The following is a 15,611-nucleotide window of genomic DNA, read 5'->3' as shown; positions in this document are numbered from 1 at the left end:
CTAAATATTTTGAAGATAAATGAAATAATATATAAATTACTAAATACAGTAATTCTATGTTAAATTGTGGCAGAAGAAAACATTAAGTCCAGACACAAGCACTGCTTGTGATCTCAGAGTAAAATAAAAAAGCACACTAATGAAGAGAAAATGAGAGGTCATCTACTAAACTTTGCAAGTTAGTATTATTTTTATTCCTAACTTGATATTATTAATTAATTTTTTATTATAATGATATATAATAATACATTTGTAGCTCAGATGAACCTGGTTTTAAGGCATGATGAAAGAAACAGGGCCAAGTGAGATCTTCCCTAGTTATGGGGCAATGTAACTGTTTAATAGTGGGGCCAGTAGGTGGCATAGTGGTTCAGGCTCTCCAGTTCATGTCCCAGTCCTGGCAGCTGGATACACATCTGGAATGTGTGCCCAAAGTCCCAGCAGGAGAATGGAGGAGAAGGGATTACAACATGGCTATCTCCCTGGCGTGTTGGTGGGGATATTATCTTCTCTCTCTGTGTCTATCCAGCAAGTGTGTGAACTCTACAGCAAACAAAATCTCTTAAAAAAAAAAAAAATTAAGGGACCAGCAGATGGCATAATGGTTATGTTGCTGGACTCCCATGTAGTTGACCACACTTCAAGTCCCAGACCCGGTGGCTTAAAATTCACACTGGGCACATGCGTATGTGTGCCCAAGATTCTGGGAGGAAAAATGGAGGAGAAGGGATTGTGGCACCCCTGTGGGGTCATTTCTTGCTTTCTGTCTCTGTTTCTTTCTGTCTCTCTGGCAAGCACATACACACTATAGTAAAAATCTCTCTTAAAATATTAATAACAATAAATAATAGTAAAATTTCTATATTCTCTTATAAAATAAATTCCTAATATTTCCTTCCAGCATTTCTCATCTTATTTTCACTCCACTCTAGGAAATCAGCAAGTAGACATAATTCATAATATGTGGCATAGCAAAGAGGAAACGAACCTAGTTTTGTTAGTAGCTCATCCCTAAATTTACTGCCACCGGATCTCAAAGATAAACCAACACAGTGCTTGGAAACATAGACACTACTGTGTGTATTTTTTCCAGAAGTTAATTATATTTATGCTTTTAACATTTTGTTATTTAAAAATTTTTTTAAAAAATATAGGAAGCTACACAAAGTAACTTTGTGGCATTACAAAATTTTATAAACAAACACACTTGTAACTACCACCATGGTCAAGAAAAACAATTGCCACCCATCTCAGAAGCCCCTTCCACGAGGCCATTCCAGTCATAACTTATTTCTATCTACCAAAAGTAATCAGTAACCACTAAATACTACAGAATGAGAACATCAGGTTTTAGTGAGGATATGGAGAAAGGGAACTCTTACATTGTTAGGGGAACAGTAAACTAGTCCAATTACCATGGAAGACAGTGTAGAGTTTTCTCAAAATAGAATTATCATTTGATCTAGCAATTCCACTGTAAGGTCTAGGGGGAGGGAAAAGAAACATGGCGGAAACATTCCCAACAGCAGGAACTTTCCTGTTTTCCACATCTCGTCTGCCATCACCAACTTCCCCACCCTTCAGCATTTGGTGTGACTGCCAAAGTTGAACAGAAACAGTGAACTTCATTGGCCGGACAAGGACCCGTGGAGGCCACCTATTGAACAACGGCCCTTTAAGAACAACGGCCCTTTAAGAACGAGCAATACCCACCCTGGGCATGACTCCCTGGGCCTCTGACCAGGCTGAGGGTCCTCACCTGAGCTTTTGCAGAATAAATTATATTGGTTTTATTAAACCCCATGGCCTGACTCTGGTATTTTCCTCCTTGCCACCTCTGACTCCACCACCATTCCCAAAGCAAACCTAACACCATTACTGAGAATATATCCAAAGAAATTTATCTCCATGAAATATCTGCATTCTCATGTTCATTGCAGCATTTCCTGTAATAGCCAAGATATGAAATCGACCTATATATCCATTCACAGAAATGTGGATAAAGAAAATGTGTGTGTGTGTGTGTGTGTGTGTGCATGTATACATCGCTGAACCTGGAGGACATCATGCTAAGTGAAATAATCCAGTCTGAGAAGGCCAAATACTGCATGGAGATCATGTGCATGTACATATGTGGAGTCTAAAATGGAGTCAAACTCAGAGAAAGTACAACAGTGGCTGCCAGGGTCTGAAGGAAGGGAGAAATGGCAAGATGATGATCAAATGGTATGAAGTTTCAGTTATGCATGATAAATTCTGGAGATTAACTGTACAACATAGGCCATATAATTAACAATACAATACTGTATACTTAAAAGTTGCTAAGAGGAGAAGGGCCTGCAGGTGGCGTGGTGGTTAAAGGCTGAACTCCCACATGGTCTACTGCAGTTAAGGCTGGCGGCTTGCTTTCTCACTTTCTATTTCTCCCTTCCCCTACCCCCAGTCAAATTAAAAAAAATAATAATAGATAAACTTATATAAAATAATTCTAAAAAATATTTTTTAATGTTACTAAGAGGATATATCTTAAGTTCTCTTATCCCCCAAAAAATGGGCTGGGAGGAGGAAACTTTCAAGGTAGTGGATAACTGGTTTCCTGAGTGTATACTTATCTTCAAACACAAGTTATATGTATGCATTTTATATCTACGGCTTTCTGTATATCAATCATACCTCAATAAAGTGATTAAAAATGAATTGTAGAATGGCTTAAAATTTTAACTATTCAGGCTACAGATGTCTCTCAATATGTGTCTATATAAAAACAACAGATTTCTTTCATGAGAAATTATAAATGCTTAAAGAGATCAAAACTCACTAAAGGTGAGATTTAATGAGTCATAACATAATTTTTCTGAATATAAAATTAATATTTATTATAGATATTTAGAAAATATATGTAGTGAAAATAAAAGTCATATATAATCCCAATATCAAAAGTTAGTCACTAATATTTTACTCCATTTTTTAACTGAAAGAATGATTTACTATTTACCTCATTATGACTCTAATATTTCTTTTTTTTTTTATGTTTTTTTTTTATGACTCTAATATTTCGTGAACAAAGTAGCCTATCTGTCATTATCCATTCAATCTTATAAATAAGAGAAAACTATAAAATAACAAAACTAATTTTTAAAAATAACAGAATTTATACATGAAAATTAGTATTCTTTAACTCTAGAAATGAAACAACCAAAAATATTTTTAGGAATGCTTTCTTGAGAATTGTCTTAGAATTCTGTTGAGGGAGAACGGGGAAAGAAAAGAAAAGAGAAAAAAAGAATTCTGTTGATAAACATACTACTAACCATCATAAGGACAATTCTATCATGGAGTCTAATACAACACTCTTACATTTTACCAAAATCTTATTGTTTGTTCTTGTGTTTCCCATTTTCATCCACAAGTCTTTCAAACCTCCATATTTACATACTAGGTGCAAATTATGTTGATCATTCTCAGAAACTATTAAGAATTTAGGAACTCTAACTCATGAAAAGTACCATAAGGTGTACTACAAAAAACAAATGTATATTTAATTTTATTTTATTATAAAATTATCTAAATCAAACTTTATCTTTTCACCAACCTTTAAATTTCAAAAAATAGATATGTATTATCACTAAAAAGAAATTGGCTTGGAAATGTAATAAAAATACAGCCTAAGAATAAAACAAATCTCTTAAAACTATTATTTAACTGAAAATTAAACATCTGGTAAAATATGTGCTAATTTCATAATGAATTATAAAATCTAAATACTGAGTTACTTCTAAACTACACAGCCTTAGCACCATATTACGTGGTAATGCCAACGCTCATTTTAAAAATTTTTCAATATATCTAGGTAGAGTTCTAAAGGTAGTTTTAAATTTTCTGTGAAACTTTAAAAGTTCCTTATGAAAGCAAGATAATAATGACAAAGAAAATGACTATGATAATGATGACGATTTATCTAGTTAATTTAGAAAGAGCTGCTAAATTAGTTCAGTATTCATCATATGATCTCCATAGTGAACAGTGGGGTGCATCTTTCTACACAATGGAAATCTGAAAAAGCATATAATTTTTCATACTCATCATGGTTGTGTCACTCCCTTACTTTCTACAATCACCTGAGAGTAACTAAAGAGGGCTGGCCCATGGCTTGGTAGTTAAGAGAACTGGATCCCACATGGCTGACCATGTAGTTCAAGTCCCAGACTCAAATGCTTGAAACACACTCTGGTCTTGAGCTGTCAATAGGTTCATGTACCTACTATTTGAACAGAATACTAACCTGTTTCCAGGCTTTAAGTTTTAAGCAAATTTCCTTACCAATTCAAAACTGCTTTTCTTGAAATTACCAGCCGAACTTGCTACTGAAAATAGTTAGATTATTTAAGAAATTGTGTGATCAATAAAATGTGGGAGGGAAGACAACTGTAGACACCAGAGATAGTGTGAGAAGAGGGTGGGAAAGGGCAGAAGGTCAGACTTAGGGGTAAATATGCATATATATATACACACACACACACACACGGGGTAAATATGTGTGTGTGTGTGTGTATATATATATATATATATATAAAACTAGAAAATTATTGATGATAAGATACATGATTAAGCCACTATGCAGTATACTCTGGATGGGAAACTACATTTTGTATGCTATGACAATGATTAGGGGATGAATGTAAATTAATTTTAAAAAAATGTTTCAGGAGGAAAAAAAATAAACTCTCAACAGTATTCCTAAGAACAAAATTTCTAGAAAACTGTTCATGATTAAAAAAAAAGAAGTCAGACAAATGGACTGGCTTGGTAGCACACTGGTAATGTGCTGCTCAAGTGAAGCTAGATCCATGCAGGAGAACATGGGTTCAGTTCCCTGTGGACCTGGATTAGGCGTGTGCACCCATGACCCTGGCTCACAGGAAGGTCTACGCCGGGAGCAGGGGTTGGAGAGGATCACAGTGTGGAGCCTACTGAAGGTGCTTGCCTTTCTTTCTGTCTCTCACTCTCATGAAATAAAAATATTTAAAAAAAGAAAGAAATGTGAAAAAAAAAAAAATCCCAAAAGGCGGGAGAAATAAGAGAAAGGATTGCAGTTACCATTTCCCTTAAGGAGTACTTTTTCTTTCTGTCTCTCTGGCCAGCACATATGCCCTCTGGCAGATTAAATAAGTAAATAAAAAAATAAAATAAAAATAAAAACCCTTACTCAGTAAGGAAACCCTAATTTAAGATGACTAAACCCAAAGTCCCTTTGGAAATGTTAATAGCATTATGTCCAAGTTTTATTTTGAGAATAGTCAGGTTAGAAAAATTTTAAAGTAACTTGTGTAATTAACAAAATGTATGGGCTAATAGTTTAACATCAGCAGTGAAAGTTAAAGGTTGAAAACAGAAGAAAAAGAAAAACAAGATTGTTCCTATAAATACTGTTTCCTGGGCTCTGTCTTATCTGTCTTTTTTCTACTTTTCCTTTAATGTGCAGTAGTGACCCTCTCATGGACCTTGTCCCCAAGAATCATGGTGCTTAGTTCATAGCAAGCTAAGTCAGTCTCACATGAGGTCATCATATGCAGACTCACTTTAATCAGGTTAGTCCACATTTAAAGAATTACATAGTCTCTGCCAGGGACCCAAGATTTTCTCTTCTCTTAAGTCTGCATACTCTTTCTCATGCTATTTGGGGGTTGTGACTCTTCTGGCCACTTTTACTCTGCAATCCGGGGATAAATTATTTCCTTTGGAAGAACAATTTCTCCCCTTGGTCCTGGTTGTTTAGGGTTCTTTGCACAGAATGATGCCTCCCTCCACCAAGTGGCTTAGTATCCCTCTGGTAAAGTGATAGGCACTTACTGTTAGATAGTTCCTCAGGCTCCAGCCCCATTTTCACTTCCACCCAACCAGAGAAAGCGGATTTTCTCCATCCCAAATTCCATCTGTCCCAGAGTATTTTCTCAGCCCTTTTATAGTACCACCTCCCCATTCTTACATGCAATTTTCCCCTAAAGAATTCTTCCTCTTTTCCTTTTTCTCTTTTTCTTTCCTAACAGTGCTACTTCTTGTACTATCAGCTCTCTAAAATCATGTTTGAAGTTCTTCTGAAAATGCTCAGCAGTCCACTGCCCTCCTTTCTTTAAGAAATAAAACAAAATAAAACTCACATTTTTATTCTTGCACCAAATCTATTGTCTCATCTGGTATTTCCTTTTATCCCCAATAAATTTTATTTGGGGATGTGAATTCAGTGGATATTTAACTTTATATAATACAGCCAAAAGTTACAAAAAGAGAATAGAATATTTCTATATTTTTTAATCTTATGTGTAAAAGAGGAGCTTACTGTCTATAGAAATTTTATGATGAACCTTTTCGCAGGATAAAGAATTGCTATTTAAATTTTATAACTCTTAAAGTTCATAAATCAGACACACATGAGGATAAGAGATACACTTAATAGCTTGGAGTTCAGCTTACTCTCAATCCTAAGCTTCAACAAGACTCAAACCTCCCTTTGTATTTCATTATTAAAGTTATGAGCCTATTTTCATGAAAAGAAGAATAACCAATTTCTTAAGTACCAAAACAAAAGAATAGATGACTCCATACAGTTTTCAAGAGCAGTGGGTTAACAAGAAAACTGACAATATAGCTTGTAAAAAGTATGCGTTAACTTACATAATCATGGAACGCTTTTGCTTCGCTTGAGTGTTCACATGTTTCCCGTCTCTCTGGAGCTGCACAGTAGAGATCCCAAAATACACTAAAAAGTAATTATGATAACATTAAGAAAATCATATAATGCCAATATGAGAAATCACAATTCCAATAGCGAAAGACATGTATTATTCTTCATACAAAATTTTTCTTATTTGGGACAAATATTTCTTTGAAAATTTTAAATTCAGGCAAGGCTCTTCATCCAATAAAAGGGTACCACCTTTCAGAAATGCTTAGTAAGATTTTTTTTCTAAAACCTAAAAGGCTAAAATAATTTAAAACAGTAGTTTAAAAAATTTCATTCTATCATTAGCTATTTATATCAAAACACCTGTTTAAAATCATTATAATACTTAGCATAGCATTCCCTTAAAGAACAGAAACAGTAAATAATACCCTATTTTATTATAATCACTAAGGAATAGAGTGGTTCATTAATTTTTTTAAGACAATTTTGTTGTACAACTTGTAGGTCAATACCCTCGTCATTAAATTATACTGGTCAAATATATATATTTTCCTAAAATGTCCTTGTTTTCCTCTGTATTTACCAAAATAAGTTAGTAATTTTGAAAATAAAATAGTGTGTTGGAAACCTTCTACCCCTTTACCCCCCTCTCATTCAATAACAATGGGAAGGTAAAATATGGACCAGTTGAGGGGAAAAAAGTACGCTTTTATAAAAGGTATGGCTCAGGATCAGCAGTTGCTGTAATGGCTGTGTCGCTGGATTCCATGTAGTCGACTGCGGTTTGAGTCTCTGACCCAGCGGCTTAAACTCATGCTAGGTACGTGTGTATGTGTGCCCAGGATCCCAAGAGGAGAATGGAGGAGAAGGGGCTGCGGCATAGCTGTCTGTCTCTCTGTCTCTCTCTGTCTTTCTGGTGAGCACACGTGCCATATAGCAAAAATCTCTTTAAAAAAAAAAAAAAGTATGGCTGTGGTCATCCTTCTACCTACAAAATTCATAATGAGCACAAGTAAGAGACTTAAAAAAATCAGAAAGCAAATGTGTGAAATTATTAGTTTTAAATAAAGGCAGTTACGATGATCAACAGAAGTATTTTTATTCCACATTTGCCCATCTGTACAAGAGGCAGGTAACAAGCTAAGCCAAGTAGTTAACAGAGGAGGACCTGTCCAAGGCAGAACCAGTCCTGCCAATAGTCCTTGAGCAAGTTTCTCAAACTTATGGGAAACAATTTTCTCCTTTACAAAATGAGGTTATTGAGACTCCATAACGTAATAAACACAATGTCTAACATACAGTAGGCCTACTATTAATAATATAATCAACACTAAAATGAGCTTTCATAAAAACTTAAAAATGTATATACCATGAGTTCTTTTTATGTTTAAAGAGAAATTTTTACTGTAGGGCCTGTATGCTTATCTCTATAGAGACAGACAAACAGAAAAAGAAAAATCGCTCGCCCCCAAAGGAAATGGCCACACCACAATCCCTTCTCCTTCCATCTCCTCCTGGGATTTTGGGCATGCACGTACACATACACAGCACGAATTTTAACCTACTGGGGACTCAAACAGTGTTCAATCACATGAGAGTCCAGCAATGTGACCATTATGCCATCTGCTGGTCTCCATATATTGTTATTTTTAAGGCATGTTACATGGTGAGGGCACAAGTAGCAATGGTAGAATAAAACCTGGAAAATTGAACCTGGACTCATCAAAGACTCATTTAATCTGGATCTCTCTCTGCCTTTCTCTTCAGCTAGGAGAAAATATTCTGTAGGACTTACAACACAATATAAGCTCACAATTAATTCAGTAAAATAAGATTGCCCTCAGAGGTGAAAAACATAAAAAGCCAAGTACCGGTATTATTTCTTTCAATGGCTTATTTATTATTTCCTTTCCTTTGTAAATAGAAAGAAAACCCAGTATTTTCTTTCCTATTAATTTTCTACATCATGAAAGACAGATAAGAAAAATAATAAAGATGAAAATAATTTAAATAAATTTTAATGTTTTTAGGAGAGTGAAAGCAGGTGAAGTTGTACTTGGCCTCCCTACTGCCCCACTGGGATTAGAAAGTATAAGACCTATAGATATGCCAGGATCTGCGGTGTTAGGAACTACAGCATATTGTGAATTACTCTTATTTTCATGTTCCGAAGGAGCGTCAAAGCTCTCAAAACCAAAATTTTGTATATAGTCTTTAGATTGTATTTAGTTTAATCATAGATTATATTTAATATTGAGTTGTCGGAAAAGTCAGGATGTATTTTTTTGGTTTTCTATTCAAAAAATGCATCATGACTTTTCTGACAACCCAACATGATGACAAACAGCTTAATATCTCTTCTTGTTTCTTAATTTCCCTAATTAAAAACAATACTTAAGTTGCTTTCATAATATTAATGCACATGTGTTTTCACATATTTCCAGATAAAAGCAACTATGAATAGAATTACAGAAGAAAATAGTACATATTAAGAAAATAATCTCACTGGTTCTAAATTTAAGCAATTTCATAAAAAGGACTACTGCTAATTTAAGGTGACAATAAAATATTTAACAATGTATCTTCAATGTGTTCAGTGGTATTATCAGATGAAGGCAAAATAATGAATAGAATAATTCTCATGACTTAATAAATTAATAAACAGAACAAAAATTATGACAACAGATTCATATCTCTTGTTTCCTAATTTCTCTAATTTCCTAGCACGTACCATAGAATTTTACTAAAATATATTTCAATATATTACATTTAAAGGTTGTCTTATACAATGGGCTGGGGGAAATAATTTATTATTGGAGTATTCCCTAAAAGTTATTAAATATTAAAAATTATTTATACATACATAATTAAATTAAATATTTATCTTAGGCTATTAACATTGTTCTATTTTAAAGTTTACCTTTTGGATTTAGTGTGAGATCACAAGTTTATATGATCAAGCTCAGAAATTCTAAAACAAGTAACTAAGGGTAATTTTATATGTAATATTTCTAAGAATCTTATGCTACTTACACATAATCCCCCTTTAATAAATGTAAAGAAATATATCCTTTGAAAACATTTACCCATGGTAAGCCATGGTCTAGGTCAATTTTATACCTCCTAAGACAAGAATGTATTCTTTTCTGAACATTCACAATTTATATCCCATCACTTCAAAGATCATAAACTATGTAGGCTACCAGAAAGATATTAAGTAATAAAAAATAAAAAATACTGATACAAATATGGTAAATCTTCAATTTTTAAAAAAGAGTTTCATAATTAAGTTTATAGTAACTTAAGATGTATGTTATAAAAATAAAGTAAAAAAATAATAAAAAATAAATATGGCTGTATTTATTTTGAATACTGTGATATTCATATTTTAACACATGCTCCCTTACTTTTAAAAGCATCTGTATGCGCTTGCCTCTAAGAATCACAGGTGAGAAAGATATCTCACTATTTTCTTTTTCTAGAAAGTTCAATCATGTTTTACACTAGTAATATAAGCCACAGAGGACTGTGACTGCTACAATACTAACCTAATATTTTGGAATGATAGACCATATCATAACAGCGGCAGTAAAAAACTGTAGTTAGACCAAAATGCATACCTTATTCCACATTCTGCAATTATTCTGTGTTTGGCTATGTGGGCTAGGTGATAAATAACTTTTATAGCCTTCTTTTGTAACACAGAAAGAAATGACATTAAAACCAAAAGACTTCTAGGAATGCTTTATGAATTTTTTAAAATTAAAAATTATTATATTTATTCTAGCAATATTCCAAATATACACTATACAATATGCTATTGCCATATACTGCCCAAGGAAACAAAGGTATATAATGAATGGTACATAGTATCCAAAACTAGTGAAGAGTTGAACTGAAAACGGCTCAATTGCCCAGGACACCTAAATATAGTAGTTAGATCTCAAATCTTATTAACATTTCACAAATACGCTTCACAGATGCTTCTGGCTGATACTATGACAATGTTACAGTCATCATATGAAAATGTGAACTTGACTCCTAGATGAAGAATTAGGCTTTTTAGCAGATCAGGTTCATAGTGATATTTGATTTATCCTTGGAGGGATTTTACTAATGTACTTTAATATTCACTACACTTGTTTCTTGAATCCCACAGGGGCCAAGGGCAGACAATTCTAGACCACCAGAAACACAAACAACAACCTGAGATACTAGTGACTAAAAAGTTTTTTGCCATAAGCTGTGCATGCTTAAAGACAAAGAGTGAGTGAGAAATCACCCAATCACCCCTAGGGAGGATGGCCTCGCCATGATCCCTTCTCCTTCATTCTCCTCCTGGGACTGGTGACACGGGCAACCAGTGTGATTTTTAAGCTGCCAGGTCAGCCACGTGGGAGTCCAGTGTCTTAACCACCATGCTACCTGACGGCCCCATTAAGAAGCTTCTGAATTCCTCTAGTCCATAAATCTATTTAAAATATGTACTTGACAAAAGAAAACTGAAACTAAGCATAGAGATAATTAACTAAGAAATATTAAAATCTTTGGTCTCGGGACCAGCAGATGGCATAATGGTTACCTCATTGGACTCCCACATAGTCAACTGGTTTGAGTCCTGGACCCAGTGGGTTAAAACTCATGCTGGGGGGGGGGCGCAGGGGGCGTGGTGGTTAAGGTGCTGGACTCCCAAATGGCCAACTACGGTTCAAGTCCTGGACCTGGTGGCTTGCTTTCTCACGTTCTCTCTCTTTTTTTTTAAAAAAAAAAAAAGGAAAAAAAAAAAAAAAACACATTAAAGGAAAAAAAAAAAAAGGAAAAAAAAAAAAAAGAAACATTAAGGAAAAAAAAAAAAAAAAAACTCATGCTGGGAACATGTGTGTATGTGTGTGCCCCCAAGATCCCAAGAGGAAAGTGGAAATGGGGATGCAGCATGGCTATCCCCCCTGGGGGGGGTGATTTCTCACTTTCTGTCTCTCTGTCTGGCCAGTGAGCATATGCACACTATAGAAAAAAAAAAAAAAAAACTCTCTAAAATAAAAACAAACAAAAACTTTGGTCTCAAATAACTTATTATTACTAAATTCTCCCTTCATAAATCAAGGAAAAACATTGCATTTCCAAATTGAGGGATCTTACCAAAACACTGTTTTCCTTCTGTTCCTAAAGATAGGAGTCAAAATTACTTCAGGGGCTGTTAATATCTTAAAGGAACAAAGAAAGCAAAGTGGTTGTCAGATAAGTCTGTAAGAGTGAGGAAACACATCAAATGTGTCCCAGAAGATGGGATGCTAACATAATTATATAACCTTCATGCTACTAGCCCAATCTAGGACTACCTGAAAAATAAAAATTTTAAAAATCTGAAACAAAACATAAAAACCTGTGGAAAACATTTTTTTCTGAGAAGCAAATCATGTTATTATAAGTTCAAGTCTAAAAAGCTAAGGAAGTCAGTTTTCTTTGGCCCAAATATATATCAATGAATGTTAGTCACTCATAATTCCTAATGAAGAAAACTATCCATTTGTAAGACCAAGGAAAGTTTTACATGAAATTAGAACTTCCACATACATGTACTATTCCTTAATATTATTTAATTCAAGCATTAAATTTTTCCCCACTATAATTTTCACAACACTACAAGATTAGTAATAAATAGGACCTATCCTAAAGTATCATTGAAAATAATTAACATTTATTGTACACTAAATTCAAGCATTATGTACTAAGCATGATGTACTCATCATTTAATTTTCCTAATCATTATGTCCATTTATAGATACAAATAGATAATAAATTGAAAGGTTTATTATTTAACCGAGAGGTTAAATAATTTGCCTAAGCTCACACAGTTAGTGAGAGACCTTGGCTTGAATTTTGTTGTTGTTAGAGGGGATATGTGCTCACCAGAGACAGAGAGAAAGCAGTCTCCAAAGGGGTGTGGTTACACCACAATCCTTTTTCGTCCATGTCTCTATCCTGTCAGGATTTTGGGCATACAGGTACATGTACTCAGTATGTTTTTCAAGCTGCCAGAGCCTGGACTTGAACTGCAGCTGGCCATATGGGATGCAGCTCCCAATGCATCGTGCTTAACCCTGGGCCTGCTCCAACTTAAATTATTACATTACTTTGCTTATAGTTTGAGTCTGGTATTGAAGAGTTCATTTTTAAAGATTCCTTATTCTGTTAAATCAAATTTATAGCGCTTTGGCAGTCTGAGAAGCATCAACTCTTACAAGAGTGTGGGACTTACGTGTCCCCAGTAAGGTAGCAAGAAGTTTGCTATCCTACCTAGACCCTTATACTCCAACTCATTACCTGAGAATCCCATGGCAATCACTCCCTCACCCTACATGCAGCTGCCAGTCACCCATGGATGCCTCAATATTGACAGGACTCAGAAGAGAAAACTTTTCTGAGTCTCACTTATATACCCTTCCTGGAATTAGCCTCTCCTGATGCTCAAAAAGGAAATGTAATTTATGTTTTATTAATAGTGAGCCCCTGAATCCAGCTCTGTGATTAAGAAAAATTATGTTACTGGGATAAGCACTGATTATAATTCAAGGGATTTCAATTCTAATTCTAAATTTGACCTTGAGCAAATAGTTTTGTTCCTTAATTTCTTCTCTTTTCTTTTCTTTTCTTTTTTTTCTTTGTTATGGGGCATGTGCACTGGCTGGAGAAAAACAGAGAAAAAGAACAGAGAAAAAGTACCCCCCCAAAGGGGATGACCATGCCATAAGCTCTTCTCCAGTCTCCTCATAATATTTGGGAAAGCATACATATGCACTCAGTGTTTTTCTTTTAAGATTTTTTTAGAATTATTTATTTAATTTATTATTATTATTATTTTTAAATTTGCTATACCACATGTACACTTACCTGAGAGAGACAGAGAGAAAGACAGGGGCAAAGTGAGAGAATGAGCTACCAGGTCCAGTGTTCAAACCATGATCGGCCATGTGGGAGTCCAACGCCCTACCCACCACTCTACCTGCTGGCTCTACACTCAGTTTTTCAAGTCACTAGGTCTGAGACTTGAAGTCTGCCATGCAGAATTTAGTCACCTTAACTACCATGCCACCTGAGGGGCCCTTGTTCCTCAATTTCTTTATGTAAAAAGAAAATATCACCCATTACCTATTTTACAGTGTTTTATACAGACACAATCAGATGATATATGCAAAAGATTTATTAAAAGAAGTTTAAAGAGGGACCAGCAGATGGCATAATGGCTATGTTGCTGGATTCCCATGTAGTCGACTGCAGTTCGAGTTCCAGACTCAGTGGCTTAAACTCATGCCGGGCACGTGTGCATGTGTGTCCAAGATCCTAAGAGGAGAATGGAGGAGAAAAGATTGTGGCATGGCCATCCCCTCTGGGGGGTGATTTCTCAATTTCTGTCTCTGTCTTTCTGGTGAGTGCACCAGCCCTATAGCAAAAAAAAAAAAAAAAAAAAAGCTCTCAAGAAAAAAGAAATATAAATACAAAAATATATTCTAAAAATGTTTCACAGAAGATCATGCACCCAGAAAAACATTTTCTTATTAATTAAATTTGCCTCACTTCCCTTTCCAATCCTTACAATGTTTCTCCCCACCAAGTTTTCCTCTCTACTCCACATCCCAGACTAGTTTGTTTTTTCTCTATAGTCAAACCAACTCTTTGCTTTCCCTTGTGAATACTTTTCTTCCCTTCTCATCTTGATCCTCCTACTCCTATCCTAATTGTCACCTACACTGATATGATGCTAAGTTTAACTCAATTCAAATAAATTTGGGAACCAGCAGTTAGCGTAATGGCTATGTCGTTGGACTCCCATGTAGTTGACCACGGTTCGCGTCCCGGACCCGGTGGCTTAAAACTCACGCCGGGCACGTGTGTATGCATGCCCAAGATCCCGAGAGGAGAATGGAGGAGAAGGGATTGCGGTGTGACCATCCCCCCTGGGGGGTGATTTCTTGCTTTCTGTCTCTCTGTCTCTCTCTGTCTGTCTGGCGAGCGCACACACCCTATAGCGAAAATCTCTCAAAAAAAAAGAAAAAAAATAAATTATATAATACCTATCATAGGCAAGCTATACAAGAAGAATAAGAACCAACCAGCCAATTGTAAATATGATACCATTCTAGAGAGCCAGCTGACTAACTCCAATGCTATTTGTTTCCTGGTTATTCTTGGCTATAACTAATGTCATCTATCAGATTCCAAAATCATCAGAGTGCTAGTGTACTGCAAGATTTGATTCCTACTACCAGATGAAAGAAGCTGGCTTCTCATGATCACCTATCCATTTATTTTCTCTACAATGTTATATATATATTTAATTTCAGGATATAAGCATATGTGTCTGAAGTTATTTTTAAAGTTTTATAATTTTATTTTGTTAAATAAAAATAAGGACCAGCCAGTTGCATGGTGGTTAAGGTGGCTGGATCCCACATAGCCAACTGTATGGTTCAAGTCCCTAAAAGCATGAAAGCATGCCAGACACATGTGCATGTGTCCCCAAAATCTTGAGAGGGGAATAAAGTTGAAGTGATTATGGTGTGGCCATCCCCACTAGGGGTTAAGTTCTCACTTTCCCTCTCTTTCTCTTTAATTAAATAAAAAATAAAATTTAAAAATAAGAAGTATATTAAAATGAGTCATGTTGGGACCAGCAGTTAGTGTAATGGCTATGTCGCTGAACTGCCATGTAGTCGACTGTGGTTCGAGTCCCAGACCCAGTGGCTTAAACTCACACCAGGTGCATGTGTGTGCGTGGCCAAGATCCCAAGAGAATAATGGAGGAGAAGGGATTGTGGCATGTCCATACCCCTGGGGCGTGATTTCTGACTTTCTGTCTCTCTGTCTGTCTCTGTCTCTCTGGCGAGCGCATGTGCCCTATAGCAAAAACCTCTCAAAAAAAAAAAAAAAA

At 35.3% G+C, this 15,611-nt stretch overlaps 1 protein-coding gene across 5 annotated transcripts in view; it reads right to left on the bottom strand.

The window, feature by feature from the left end:
* Nucleotides 1–15,611, bottom strand: part of SSBP2 (single stranded DNA binding protein 2) — a 334,115-nt gene that overhangs the window by 193,194 nt on the left and 125,310 nt on the right. For all 5 annotated transcript variants that reach the window (XM_006143492.3, XM_006143490.3, XM_006143493.3 and 2 more), the window contains exon 4: nt 6,673–6,757. In XM_006143492.3, coding sequence (XP_006143554.1) covers nt 6,673–6,757 — 85 coding nt within the window. The remainder of the gene's footprint in view (nt 1–6,672; nt 6,758–15,611) is intronic.

Source organism: Tupaia chinensis, unplaced genomic scaffold, assembly GCF_000334495.1.
Source record: "Tupaia chinensis unplaced genomic scaffold, TupChi_1.0 Scaffold000099_1, whole genome shotgun sequence".
NCBI lineage: Eukaryota > Metazoa > Chordata > Mammalia > Scandentia > Tupaiidae > Tupaia > Tupaia belangeri.
The sequence above is the reverse complement of the archived record's forward strand: the minus strand, read 5'-3'. Positions and strand labels throughout refer to the sequence as shown.